At 40.3% G+C, this 14,497-nt stretch overlaps 1 protein-coding gene across 1 annotated transcript in view; it reads left to right on the forward strand.

The window, feature by feature from the left end:
* Positions 1-510: 510 nt before the first annotated feature.
* slc1a7b (solute carrier family 1 member 7b) overlaps positions 511-14,497 on the forward strand; it is a 30,497-nt gene continuing 16,510 nt past the window's right edge. Inside the window, exon 1 of the mRNA XM_071538172.1 lies at positions 511-651. Within this exon, the coding sequence (XP_071394273.1) occupies positions 511-651 (141 nt within the window). The remainder of the gene's footprint in view (positions 652-14,497) is intronic.

Below are 14,497 nucleotides of genomic sequence, written 5' to 3' on the forward strand. Positions count from 1 at the left end.
GTTTGCCAGGGTCAGAGGAGGCCCGCAAGGTTACTCCCCTCTCTTCTGAATTAGTGGCTAACCTTTGTCGAATTGTTCATGGATCTTTAATCCAGCCTCAGACCTCTTTAATACAGTAGCACTCTAACAGGATTGGTGATGTTAACCCCCGGGACGTAGCTGCCAGCTGTTATATCCCCCTGGCGGCGGGTCAGCGAACGCAGGGCCGCTTTGGCCCTGATGGGCGGAGCAGGGTGGGAGGGGATGCCTGGAAAGTATGACGATCTTCTTAGATCAGTGCAGATTGCCGCGGTGAGAGGACAAGAGGGATGCTCGGTCCAAAAGTGCTTTAAACGTGGAGGACAAAGGGATATTTCACATAGTCCCATCCATTCCTGGTGTTTTTTTTCATTTACCGTTTTGCTTTCTTCTTGCCTCTCTTCTCATCCTCACACCTGGATTTTCGATTTTTTTTGGATTGTGTATATACTGTATATGGGTTGCTGGTAGGGCGCAGACAGGTGACTCACAATGGCCGTGGCTTTGGATGCGGTGTGGCTGAGGGTGAAGAATGTGTGTAAACAGAATGGACTCCTCATCTTGTCGGTGCTGGCTGTGGTCATAGGGTGTCTTTTGGGATTCTTCCTAAGGACACGGCGCCTCACGGAGCAGGTGAGTCTCTCTCCTCCCCTTAGCCGCTCTGAAGCACAGTGACGTCGTCCATGCAGGAGATGCTGTTTGGGAGAGGTTGAAGTTAGGATAGGGGAGCTTATCCCAGTGATAGAGGGCAACTTCGCTCGAGAATCATTTCCCCATCCCTAACAGCTGTGGAGCGCAGGACCTGGCAGCAGCTGTTGCAGTCCCTCCCCACACTCCTCCTCATCCCATCCCCTGCTTTCACTCTGACCCACTGAGGTCACAAGGGCGATCTAGGACTGCTGTTGAGCAGTAAGCTGTTACTGTAACTACTAAATATACTATTATTAGTCACATTGATTTTATGTTGTGGAAATCGCCATATATAGATATCACAATTTTGAAAGCAGAACAATGGAAGGCCTTTTCTACTTGTATATTATCAGGATTTAACATCGAGAGTAGGCCTCATATCACCGATGAGTTATGTGCAAGAGACAGTTTTTGCTGGTCGCTTATATCAACCAAGTGTATCAAGTGGAAAAAACATTGCCAAACAGAAATTTCAAACAGTATAGATAGATTTTATTCAATAGGCAACCAGGAATAATCTGAAAGGTAATCAGTAAATGTTCAGACTATAATCAACAATGCCTTTGATCTAAATAAACGCTACACACTGCATTTCTCACTTCCATTGAGTAGCTAGTGCTGGCTCCCACTGCCAATAGGACTTCAGCTTTAATTGGTGCGCGGTCATTTCTTATCAACCAATCCCACACTTGAATGTCATGACATGTTTTCAAGGCGCCTTGTCATCCTAAGAAGTGACTCATTCACTAAGACAATCTACCCATTCTTTGTTAACGTGGTCTGACCTTTCAAACTGATTCCTTTTAGCTGCATTCATGAAAATGCTTTGTTATTTTCTTCATGCAGCTGAAGGTTTATGGATATAGGTCCTGATTACGGTAACAACATATTGTACATATGAACAGCCAGGCTTGATAATGCATGTATTTCTAGAAGAAGAATTTAACCTTTTGGCCATGTTCAGAAGTTATTTCCTTTTTCCATTTTCCATTTTCAAGTCAAGGTTTCATAAATTTTGCAATTTAGAGATTTGATTTGTAGAGGTCAGAGATGTGCTTTCCTGCAAACACTGAAACATAAAACTGATTGGATCTCTCAAAGTGTCCATTCCTCCACTTAAGATCGTAAAAATGTGCCCTGCAGCTGGTTTGTTATTTGCTTTGGCGTTTTTGGGAGGTTCACCAGTTTCAAATGAAAAAGATTCAAAAGTCAGAGAATGCTTTCAGTTGTTCACTTAGTGGCTACATAGGCACAGCAGTGCTGGCAGAGTGTTGAAGTGGATCGAGCAAGACTTCTCAAGTTGCTGCATTTGGCTAGCATTGTCACCAATTAAATATGCCCTCCTACCTTTCAACTCCCTTAACTGTTTCTGTTTTATTAGAGCTACACATAACAAACTTGGCTCTGATTTCTGTTTTATGGGGCGAGGATTCTGATTTTTGTGTCATGGCTGGCTTTATGTTTGGTAAGATATGTTGGTGGATGCATGAAAAAACATAAATGCACAAATACACACTAAAACGCTGACACAAAACATGTAATACACTGAAGTCAATGCAGATCGCAGCTTTGGCACAATGCTCCAAATACAGTACTGAGCAGCTTTATGGAGGGGCACAATAAACAAAATGCAGCCTTTTCTTTCACATCACTCCTCTTTGACTAAAGCTCTGTCATATTCTCAAATAGGCCTAAAAATAGCCAGTGGGCCCTTTACTCTCACAATAGAGGATTACAATCCAATCAAACAAATGCTTTCTCTAATTGTACGTCAAACAAGAGTGCCTCTCAGTGTGACACATTAAAAACACACTGGAGGTAGAGACCCATGTGTTTTCAGAAAATGATAGAGGGCTGAAGAGCCCTCTGTACAGTTGATGGCCAACAGGGGAAGTACAAGCAGTCTGTTCTGCCTGTACTGTCTCAGTAATTCTACTGCTGTAGCAGTAGAAAAAATGTGAAATATGTGCAGTATGAAATAAGTGAAAAATTACAAAAATGTCAATATAGATGCAATATTTAACAAATGAGAGGAGTATAATAATATGAAGAAAAACAATGTATGAAAATGACAGCACGTATACCTAATGTACAAAAATGAGCTGATATTCACATTAATGTGTCTACAGAGCACCATACATATAGGGAAAGTGTCTAGGCATGTAGACATACATTGCTAATATAATAATAAATTGCTGTGCACCTTCCAACAATATTTACTTTACAGATGTAGATAACATGTACTGAACATGCAGATTTGGATATGTGCATTACTAGCTGTCCACCTTCTCACAAAAACTCCAGATGCAGGTGTCATAAAAGAGACAATGTGTGCATCGATGTCATTGATTGATGTCAGTAATGTTTTCATTATCAGTCTCCTAATCAGAGCATATTTGTGGCTGGAGGTATCTTACATACATTTTGTACAGTGTAGCACATATTCGGTTAATAATAATATCTACTTTCCTTTTTCCCCTAGTTCCATTTTTGGCTTGAATATACTGTAATCCAGTGTGTTTCTCTATTAGATGATGCTGAACATGCGTGTTGATTGATGATCCAGCCATTCAGTCCACCTCACAGAGAAATTACAGCAAACTCACTATCCTATCAGAGTGGAGAGAACCTTGATATTGAGACTGAATTGCATGGGACTGCTGCATGTCTAGTGTTGGGGAAGCTCCTCTGAAGCCGTAAATGACCAAACTACTGACTACTACTTGATGAAAGAAGTTAAATTACATTTTAAAACCCCTAAAAAATAATGTCAACTTAACACTAGTTAAACCAGAATACCTTGTGAAAAAACTGAGTGTGGAATTTGATATACAAAGATTGTATACAAGGAATTGTGACTCTAAGCACAGTACACTGTCAAATATCAATGTACACTGTGGATGGGTTGACCAAAGATTTCAGCACACACATATGGTCACATGCATAATATCTAAATCACCACCTTTATAACATAAACATAGTTATTTGTATGTAGTTGTTTCTGTAACAAATGCAAGTGTGTCTGTACTTCGCTTCATTGTGTCTGTGTTGTACGAGTGATGTCCAGTGAGCTTGTTGTACAGCTCAATTGCAATAAGCCTACACCCACAGCAAACCTCTTACCCTGGGCTATTAAGCACTCAGGAGGCCCCGACTTCATTTGAGAGTGATTCATACTGGCTGAAAACAAACAGCTCAAATTAATTGTCTCTGTTTAAAAAGTGTTGCCTCCATAAAAGAAAGAATGACTTAGAAATAAGACCTTAAAGCTGTGGAATATCAATGAATCGATGTATAGATTTAATGCCAGTTATGTGATATAGCTACACGTAAATAAACATGTTACAACTTCAATTAGTAATGTTCACCATTCACTAACACTGTGCATGACATACAGGAAAGGGAGCGTAGAACAGAAAAGTAGAGGTAAAACTTGTGGAAGGTCATGCAGACCTTGCATGATGTTGCCTGTTCATAGCAACAACATCATTTTGTTGATGATTATGTCCTTGAGCAACCAGGATAGATCTATATTTGGGCTGTTTGTGTTTTTTGTCTCCAGAGTGGATGTGAATTCCCCCAGAAACCAGTGGCTTGAACACACATGAGAGAGGCAGGCATTAGCAAACCCATACTAATATCCACTAGGCTGTAAGCATTTTACCTTGCGAGACAGCTGGATTCGCGAGATCACAATCACGCGAGAATCCATCTTGCCAGGCTTCAAGTTCTGCGTTTGTGGCCAAACCACAGTGGTGTGGACCAATCAGTGTCCTATGAGGGCAGGTAGGGGCGTGGTTTAGGTGTGACGACAGCGAGAAGCAACTGTTCGTTCACAACAATGGCGGCTCCTAAAGAGGCTAGCGTAGATGCTGCTATAACATCAGTTATTTCTGAACTGGAGAGTATTTCTTCATTGAAAGAAGAGCAAAGAATGGCACTGAAGGCTTTTCTGGATGGAAAAGATGTTTTCGCTCTTCTCCCGACTGGCTTCGGCAAGAGTTTGTTTATATGGTTCGTTGATCTGATTGGTTGAAGTTAGCCCGTGATAGACGGTGATAGACAGATGGTTCATCCAATCACCTGCCAAGTATTTTTTGAAAGTGCCCGCCCTTTTCCAAACAGTTTCCAAGGATGACTTCCCAAATGGTTCTGTGTAACAAACCATCTGGCGCATCAGGTTAGTAAGCGCTGATGGGTTTGGAGATTCTACTCAACAGAGTAGTAAATAAAATAACAAGAATATTTTTTGAAGATTACAATATGCATCCGTTTTTTTATGAAATTCCAGCAAGATATTCATTGATATTTTTTTTTTGCTTTGCTCATGCTTTTGAACTAGCTCCAACCCCAGGAAGTTGAAGAAGTTGCTTAACCCCTTGAACTCTGATTTTGCCTTGCTTAAATTTCCCCTTAAGTAGCTTCAAAGGTAGAATTTTTGTTATGTTTTTCAATGTCACATACATATTCTGTACCTGTTCCTTCCAATGCTTCACTGAAACTATAGCACACTTATATTGAGTGAAATATTCAAACCCAAGATGTCATTTTTTATGGTTGCTCCATTACATCAAATGGAAGAACTCTAGGTGCACCATTGCACATTTCCATGTGATTCAGCATGTAGGAAGATCACCGCACACTTGACTAGTATCTATTTTTAAGGTGCTAGAGGTCAAAAAACTTTTCTTCAGGTATGCCCTGAAGAAGGTCTACTTGACCGAAAGCTTGGTTTAATAAAGAAACTCGCATGGACCTAAGTGTGCAGAAGTTTTGCTCTTCCACTTTCATGTAATTCAGCATGACATATTTGGTATTTTTGAAAAACTTGCTATCTTGACTAAAATCTTAAAGAAATTTCTGTGGGTTTGAACAAAGCTTGGCCGTGCAACATGTGCTTTTAATGAAGGACTCACCGGTGGTTGAAGAGGTTAAACCTTGTTTTCTTCTAAAATACCACTTTTTGTCCGGTTCAAGGCTATTTTTTTTTAATTAGCTAAATCTGTCCTTCTGCCCTTCTGCGGGCAGGGTACGCATGGGTTTTAAACATACTCACCATGATCGAAAGCAATAGTCCTTGCTAGCATGAATCACACCTGTAGCAATTGTACCTGATGACCTGAAATACAAATTTACTGAAACCCTGAAGGAGAAATTCTATTATGCTTGCTTCCCCTCCACAGGGAGGTCAGAGCACAGGCTCAGCTGTAGAACAGCGCCTGTGCTGCTGCAGGGACTCAGTATCTTGCTCAAGGACACCAGCCAGAGAGAACCTTGATACTGAGACTGAATTGCATGGGACTGCTGCATGTCTAGTGTTGGGGAAGCTCCTCTGAAGCCGTAAATGACCAAACTACTGACTACTAATTGATGAAAGAAGTTAAATTACATTTTAAAACCCCTAAAAAATAATGTAGTCTGTCAACTTAACACTAAACCAGAATACCTTGTGGAAAAACTGAGTGTGGAATTTCATATACAAAGATTGTATACAAGGAATTGTGACTAAGCACAGTACAATATCAAATTTCAATGTACACTGTGGATGGGTTGACCAAAGATTTCAGCACACACATATGGCCATATGCATAATATTTAAACCACCACCTTCTAAACATAAACATAGTTATTTGTATGTAGTTGTTTCTGTAACAAATGCAAGTGTGTCTGTACTTCGCTTCATTGTGTCTGTGTTGTACGAGTGATGTCCAGTGAGCTTGTTGTACAGCTCAGTTGCAATAAGCCTACACCCACAGCAAACCTCTTACCCTGGGCTATTAAGCACTCAGGAGGCCCCGACTTCATTTGAGAGTGATTCATACTGGCTGAAAACAAACAGCTCAAATTAATTGTCTCTGTTTAAAAAGTGTTGCCGCCATAAAAGAAAGAATGACTTAGAAATAAGACCTTAAAGCTGTGGAATATCAATGAATCAATGCATAGATTTAATGCCAGTTATGTGATATAGCTACACGTAAATAAACATGTTACAACTTCAATTAGTAGTGTGTTTTTTTGCACGAGCTTAAGTGGAAATGTACTTTTTAATTTAAAGTACCACCTAACTACTGCAAAATGTATTTGCAGCTGCTAGTAGCTGAAAACTAAATGTACATAGTAAACCATTCCCTAACACTGTGCATGACATACAGGAAAGGGAGTGTAGAACAGAAAAGTAGAGGTAAAACTTGTGGAAGGTCATGCAGACCTTGCATGATGTTGCCTGTTCATAGCAACAACATTTGATGTTTATGTCCTTGAGCAAACGAAAGAACTAGCGTGCACAACTCAAGTCTTAGAGTGTAATGGGTACCAACCCTAAAATCAGAAAAATAACAAATGAAGTTGTCAGCACTCACACATAAGTGTATATTACGTACCCAGTAACGCTAAGGAAAGCCTGGAGCTGAAACGCGTCAGTTTTTTTGCTGCGGTGCATCATTAAATACACTTATCTGTGAGTGCTGACGACTTCATTTGTTATTTTGTGATTTTTGGGTATATTTCGGCTGTTTGTGTTTTTTGTCTCCAGAGTGGATGTGAATTCCCCCAGAAACCAGTGGCTTGAACACACATGAGAGAGGCAGGCATTAGCAAACCCATACTAATATCCACTAGGCTGTAAGCACTGATGGGTTTGGAGATTCTACTCAACAGAGTAGTAAATAAAATACCAAGAATTGTCAGGATTGTAGTTAGGACCCAAAAGCGGAAACACACCAGACTGAGGCAGGGGTAAAAGTTCAAGGGTCTTTACTGAGCGGAAAACCAAAGTCCAAGTCCAAACAATCCAGGCAACAGTACAAAACAGTGAGCTGAGAGAGAATCCAGTAGGCAGGCAAAAGGTCATAACAAGTCATGGGCTACAAAAAAAACAGGAAACAGGCTGAAATGACACACAGGAAAAAATCACTGGGACCAACTGGCAAAGACTAACTAATACCACAGGGTATATATACATCATCTAGCTAATGATAAGTGAGACAGGTGTGCATTAATGGGCTGGCAGAAGATTGGCCGGTAGATGATGCAGAGGAGGTGGAGACAAGGTGGAACAGGTAAGAGCAGGAAACAGGTAAACCAATCATTGGAGCTGAAGCAGGAGGGGCTGGATGTATGGGAACTGGACAGACACACAGAGCAGAAAACAAGACAGGCAAAAGGCAACAAAAAATAAACTAAATATGCATAATGAGAAAAATCAATGGACCTCGGCTGGATTCCTGACAAAGAATATTATTTGGAGTTTACAATATGCATTTGTTTTTTTTTTATGAAACTCCAGACAGATATTCACTGATATTTTTTTTTTTGTGTCAAAGGTAGAAACATTTTTTTGTTTTTCAATGTCACATACATATTCTGTATCTGTTCCTTCCAATGCTTCATTGAAGCTATAGCACACTTATATTGAGTGGAATATTCAAACCCAAGATGTCATTTTTTATGGTTGCACCATTACATCAAATGGAAAAACTCTAGGTGCACCACTGCACATTTCCATGTGATACAGCATGTAGGAAGATCACTGCACACTTGACTAGTATCTATTTTTAAGGTGCTAGAGGTCAAAAAACTTGGAAGGTCTACTTGACCGAAAGCTTGGTTTAATAAAGAAACTCGCATGGACCTAAGTGTGCAGAAGTTTTGCTCTTCCACTTTCATGTAATTCAGCATGACATATTTGGTATTTTTGAAAAACTTGCTATCTTGACTAAAATCTTAAAGAAATTTCTGTGGGTTTGTATATTGATATTTCAATATTTGCAGCCAGGATTATACTAAGGAACTGGAAAAATACAAACATACCTTGTTATAAGGACTGGATCGAACTCATGAGCCTCATACGAGTTAATGCTAGCCAAGCTGAAAGATAATGTGTCTAAATTCACTGAAATGTGGGGTAGCTTCCTCAGTTTTATTAAGGGTGGGGATCACTAGACAGCAATATGTAATAGAAAGCCTTAATATATGTCATGTAGAGTGTTGTGTGTTGTGGTGGGGGGGAGATGCTGTGACCTATCATGCTGTGCTGTTGTGTTTGCTTTTGTTTTTTTGTTTTTGTTTTCTATCTGCGTTTGTGTACTTTGTTACCTGTAGACTACCACGTGAAAAGTATGTTTTGTATTGTAATGTTGCAGGTTGTTTGAAAAATAAAAAATTGAAATGAAAAACGTGCTATGTTGACTAGAATTTTAAAGAAATTTCTGTGGGTTTGAACAAAGCTTGGCCATGCAACATGTGCTTTTAATGAAGGACTCACCGGTGGTTGAAGAGGTTAAACCTTGTTTTCTTCTAAAATACCACTTTTTGTCCGGTTCAAGGCTATTTTTTTTAATTAGCTAAATCTGTCCTTCTGCCCTTCTGCGGGCAGGGTACGCATGGGTTTTAAACATACTCACCATGATCGAAAGCAATAGTCCTTGCTAGCATGAATCACACCTGTAGCAATTGTACCTGATGACCTGAAATACAAATTTACTGAAACCCTGAAGGAGAAATTCTATTATGCTTACTTCCCGTCCACAGGGAGGTCAGAGCACAGGCTCAGCTGCAGGGACTCAGTATCTTGCTCAAGGACACCAGCCAGGCATGTGCTTTGCTGTCATGGAGGCTTGAACCCTCACCTGGTCTTTCGGGTGAAGTCCAATTCTTCAGTGAGGGGCCCTGCTGTGCCCAATAGAGTATGTTTAAGGGGTGAGTGTAGGGACTTGAAGATGTCAATTACTGTAAACTCTGATGCTGAAGTCGTAGGTTTGAGACTGGGGAGAGACTCAGTCAGAGAGGGAGCTGTAGAGACCTGCTACACTAACAGAGATTAGGTCAGTGATCAATCTATTCCATATCAAGTAATTCACCGCTTGCAAACATGGGTGTTTGGCTGGTACTTTACAAATGAATGTGGATAAAGATGGCCACCAGCTACCACCTGCAAGCCGCCTATATGCTTGCACTGGAACTTTGCTGTTTAAGCCATCTTCCACTTGCTCATAAAGTTGGCACTGGGGCTTTATTTCACTGTGTCAACAGCGATCAACCTTCCTTCCACTACTTTGTCAAATGTATTTTTTCTAGTTAAATATGCCTAAATTATCATGTTGTCAATAACACTGTAAGTTATTGGCAACATGATAACATAAGGTTGATAGAATTATATTAGAAAAGTATCATATTTTAGTAAAATTGTAAGGTGCAGGATCACAACATCATTGTTCAAAGGTTTAGCTGCTACAAATGTTTCCTTGCTGACAAATGAGGAAGTCATTGAGGCTAAACATTCTTTGTTCATTGTCAGGCTTCCAGCCTGACAATGAACTGAGAGTTGCTTGTGGTGTGGATAGAGCATAACCTCCATACAATGGTAACACAAAGGTAATCGTCATTGAAAGTTGTTTTGAAGAACACCTCAAAAGAAAGACTACCGACACAGTTACTGACTGTGGGCTGCTTCATAAGTGTCAAGGAGCTGGTTAGAGATTTATAGTGCAGATTACATAACCTGCAGCATCCCAAAGGTTTGACTTAAGCCAACTTGCCATTGTCTTGCCAACGAAAACAACAAAACAGGGGTTTTGTCTGCAGGTGTCAGGTTTAGTTAATATGATAAAATAAAAAAATAAAAAGATTGTTTTTCTTTCTTAAAGGCAAATCTGAGAGCATACATGCAGATAATCAAAATAAACAGAATATTGTACCTTCAACAATAATGTCAATATCACTAACATGTTTCAGTGAAAATCTGAAAATCTGTTTACCTCTTTCAGATTTAATTGTAGGGGCAATTTTCAGTTTGGTGTAAAATAGTAGAGTGCAGGGACCAGAGCCGGTCCTGACCTCCATGGGGCCCTAAGCAAAATTCTGCTAAGGGGCTACCTGACCCGTGAGCCATGTGAACCATTTGCCATTGCCACACAGTCACACCTGACACCCCAGTGCTCCCACTACAATCCTCCCTCCTTTAAAACAGTTTGCTCCATCTGTCGGTCTAAGAATAAGTAGACCTATACAGAACAGGATGAGGTATAAACAATTTATTGAATAGAATATTTTCTATAGAATCTTAAGATAAGTGAATATTAACATTAACATAAATAAGAAATTGTAGAGCATCCATATTGCCCAGTATGCCCAGCTAATTAACATTTTAAATTCAATATTTAATCAATAGTCAATGTCAATCCATTGCTTTCCATCTTGCATTAGTCCAGAGTTGTAACTAAACCTTGACTGAGAGACTAGATAATCATTGTCTTGTTTTAAAATTATGTGCGCCTATGAGGAGTGCCATCACGCCCATATATTGTCTGGACTGGTCCCCACAGAGGTTGCTGCTGGAAAGCGCGAGTTTCATTTTGTGCACGCGCATATGAACGCATGTTCATGTGCGATGCGGTTATCTTTTCCGAGCTGCAGTCTATAAACACTGTTGCCCGTTGGCGTTTATCAAATGTAACAAGTAGTTGACACAGACAGACCAAGAGATGCACTGCCCAGCTGGGTTAACAAGACAGACAGACTAGAGAGAGATGCACTGCAAGCTAGCACATCAACTTAACGTTACTGTTATTTGCCGACATCAAACTTGGAGAGGAGAGAACACAAGTTTACGTGATTGCTGTTCCCGCAATTCACTCTCCTGGTGTTTTTTTTTTTCTCTTTTCGTGACCAGAAGGATAGTTCTGCTTCATCCTCTCATCGAAGTTGTAAACATTGACACACGCTTTGACACGAGGGGGGGGGGGGCCCTACGCAACTTGCGTAGTGAGCGTATAGGGCCGCCCGGCTCTGGCAGGGACGCCATGCTTGGTGTAACATCCTGGTGTTTGCTGAGGACTTCATGATGTTGTTTTGTCAGGTTCTGGCGCTCCGTGTCGTGTCACACTTGGCTGGTAAAAACTATCAAACTCTGCCTGCCCTGCTGACTGGTTCTTTGGAAACAGCTGCACTTGCCCCTCGTACCACAAAATCACACACATACTCATGCACACACACACACACACACACACACACATCAGTGCAAGATGAGCACACCACGCACAAACATTCTCTGCTGGCCGTATGCAAGTGCTGATCCTGCTCTTATACAGCAAACTAAGCTCTCTCTGCTTAATGCCGTACAGAAAAGCTCTTTAGCTGTCATTATGCACCAGCCTCGCTCTGTCCCTCAATCCACCGCTCTCTTCCATCTCCCCTGATATTCCTAACCTTACATTCACTTCCATCATCAATATGCACCTTTTACACTTTTATTAATCTTCATTTCTTTGCTCTTCTCTGTCTCTTATATACATAGAGGGAGATATATACAGATAGCTAGATAGATAGATAGATAGATAGATAGATAGATAGATAGATAGATAGATATTAATCATTTTAAGTGCTGCTTTTGATCCTCAATCATCTACTTGACTTTAAATTTTGTAATCTTTCTCTGTCACGGTTCAGTCGCGCTTATCAACAAAGAAATTTGACACCAACTGCAACTGACTTTCTTATGCTTTATGCATATAAAACAGTAATGTTTGTTCAAGGTTCAAAAGCAATTTTTTTCAAAAGCGGTTTTAGTCTGACCCTGAAAATTGATGAATGATGAGTTCAGTAAAAAACACGGGAGTAACTGTTAACTCAGATCTCTCCCTGGACACACACACACACACACACACAGGGCCGATTCAGACCTTGACTTAAGCTCTGGCCCTGAAGTTCAGTCAAGGGCTATGGGACCTCCTGCAAGATGCACAGATGAAGTGATGAATATGTAAAGGCCTGTCAATCACTTTATGATACACATATTCGGACTCTAACTTCAGTCCATTTGTATGCTCCTTTCTTTACACACCTGACACCATCCAATATTTCTAGCACTCCCATCAGGTTCATGATGTAAAACTAAATTCAGACTAGTAATGAATGCCAAAGACATCAAATAGGATATGTATTGCTAAGTCACAATAACTGTTATTAATCACTAATAACAATAACGTCCTGCCATTTATGTGCTTCAGCTTTTAGGGGATCATCAAAGGAGATGGCACTTCCGGGACACACAGAGAATGCCAAGACATCATTTAAATGCTGAAGTGCTGAGTAACTGCTGAGTTTAACGAACCCAATGTTTCCACATGGATAGGGCCTAGATTATTCATCTTATTCACACACTGGCCATATTTGATTTACATCATACTCAGGGTGGGAAACCCTACCAGGAAGACTGTAAAGCAGCGGCAGACTCAACTGGTCTTTGGGGGAAAGTAATCACTGAAATTATCCTTCAAAATCATTGAGAGATGAGCAGAGCTGGAAGCAAAAGCCCAGATGAAAGGCTACAGCAACTGGGTTGAAGTGAACATGATACTGAAGCTAAGACCTCCTCACATCATTTAATGATGATAATGTTAGCTAATGTTAGCAATCAGCTACTTCATGTTGTTAATGTTATATTTATCTCCAAACTAACTAGGTCTAATTGTGTAAGTTGTAGCCTAACCCTATCTGTTTTAACCAGCTAAAGCATATGAAGCATAATGCTGGGATATTACTGATACTAAAGATTAAGACTGCAAATGCTGCCAGTTAATAAGAGTTACAGCTGGTTGTGGACTGAAAATAATGTCAATACATGAAGTAGCTGACTGCTAACAGTAGCTAATGCTATGGGTAGGTCAAGCACTGATCTGCTGCAGGTCTGCAACATCATGAATGCACACTTCAATCCAGTTTCTGTAGCCTTTGATTTGGACGTTTTTGAGTAATTTGGCTTCCAGCTCTGCTCATCAGCCTTCAGAAACTGTTCAACCCTCTCATCTGGGGTGTTGCAGGCTGAATTGCAAACGGATTAAACTGAGATTGTTTTTGTCAACAATCTACACAAAATAACCCACAATGACAAAGTGAAAACATATTTTAAGAAATGTTTGCAATATTGAAAATTAAAAATAATTTAAATATAAGTATTCAACCGCAAGTCAATACTTTGTAGATGCACATTTGCCATTCTTTTTTTGCAGATTTGCTTACGATTGCTCAAGTTGCATGGGGAGCATCCGTGAACTGCTTTGCTCACATCATTCCACAGATTTTCAATGGGACTCAAGTGTGGGCTTTGTCTGGGCCACTCGGGCTTTCACATTGTTGAAGCCATTCCAGTATTGATTTAGCTAGGTCATTGTCCTGTTGGAACATAAATGCCCCATAATTACCCCAATCTAAGTTCTGTTGGCCAGGTTTGATTCCCAACGCATACAAAAAAAATTCTACTGTGAGTGAAGTTTTGAGTTTTAGCTTAAGTTTGCCTTATTTAACCATGACCAAAGCCTATAGCCTTGTCCAAAGTTGTTTACTTGCCTAACCTTAATTTAGGTAACTTTTCATGTGGGGAACAGATTAAAATGACGTGCTATTATCACATAATCCAATTCATGGTATTGTCACATAATCCAGGTTGTGATGAAGGAATGTAATTTCCACACACAATTCATGTCCACAACACGCTATCTCTCAGAGTTTGTGCTCATTTGATGAGATTTTATGAGACTGTGCTGTGAAGTATCCTTTTTCTCAGGAGTAGCTTCCTACGTTGTCCTTCCAGCCAAGGAGCTGTAGTTCTGTGGTCCATGGGTCCTTGGGTTCTTGGTCACAGCCATGATCGACGTCCTTCTTGCTCCGTTGCTCTGTTTGGTCCATTGACCAGCTCTAGAAAGAGTCTGGCTAGTTACATATTTTGGATAGTTTTTTTTTTTCCATTTGTTAATGATGAAGCCTACTGTGCTTTTGTGAAATCCCGGGAAAC

Source organism: Centroberyx affinis, unplaced genomic scaffold (genome assembly GCF_046629955.1).
Source record: "Centroberyx affinis isolate AG114_WGS23_722 - 3 ecotype Tasmania unplaced genomic scaffold, CSIRO-AGI_Caff_v1 ptg003218l_1, whole genome shotgun sequence".
Lineage (NCBI taxonomy): Eukaryota > Metazoa > Chordata > Actinopteri > Beryciformes > Berycidae > Centroberyx > Centroberyx affinis.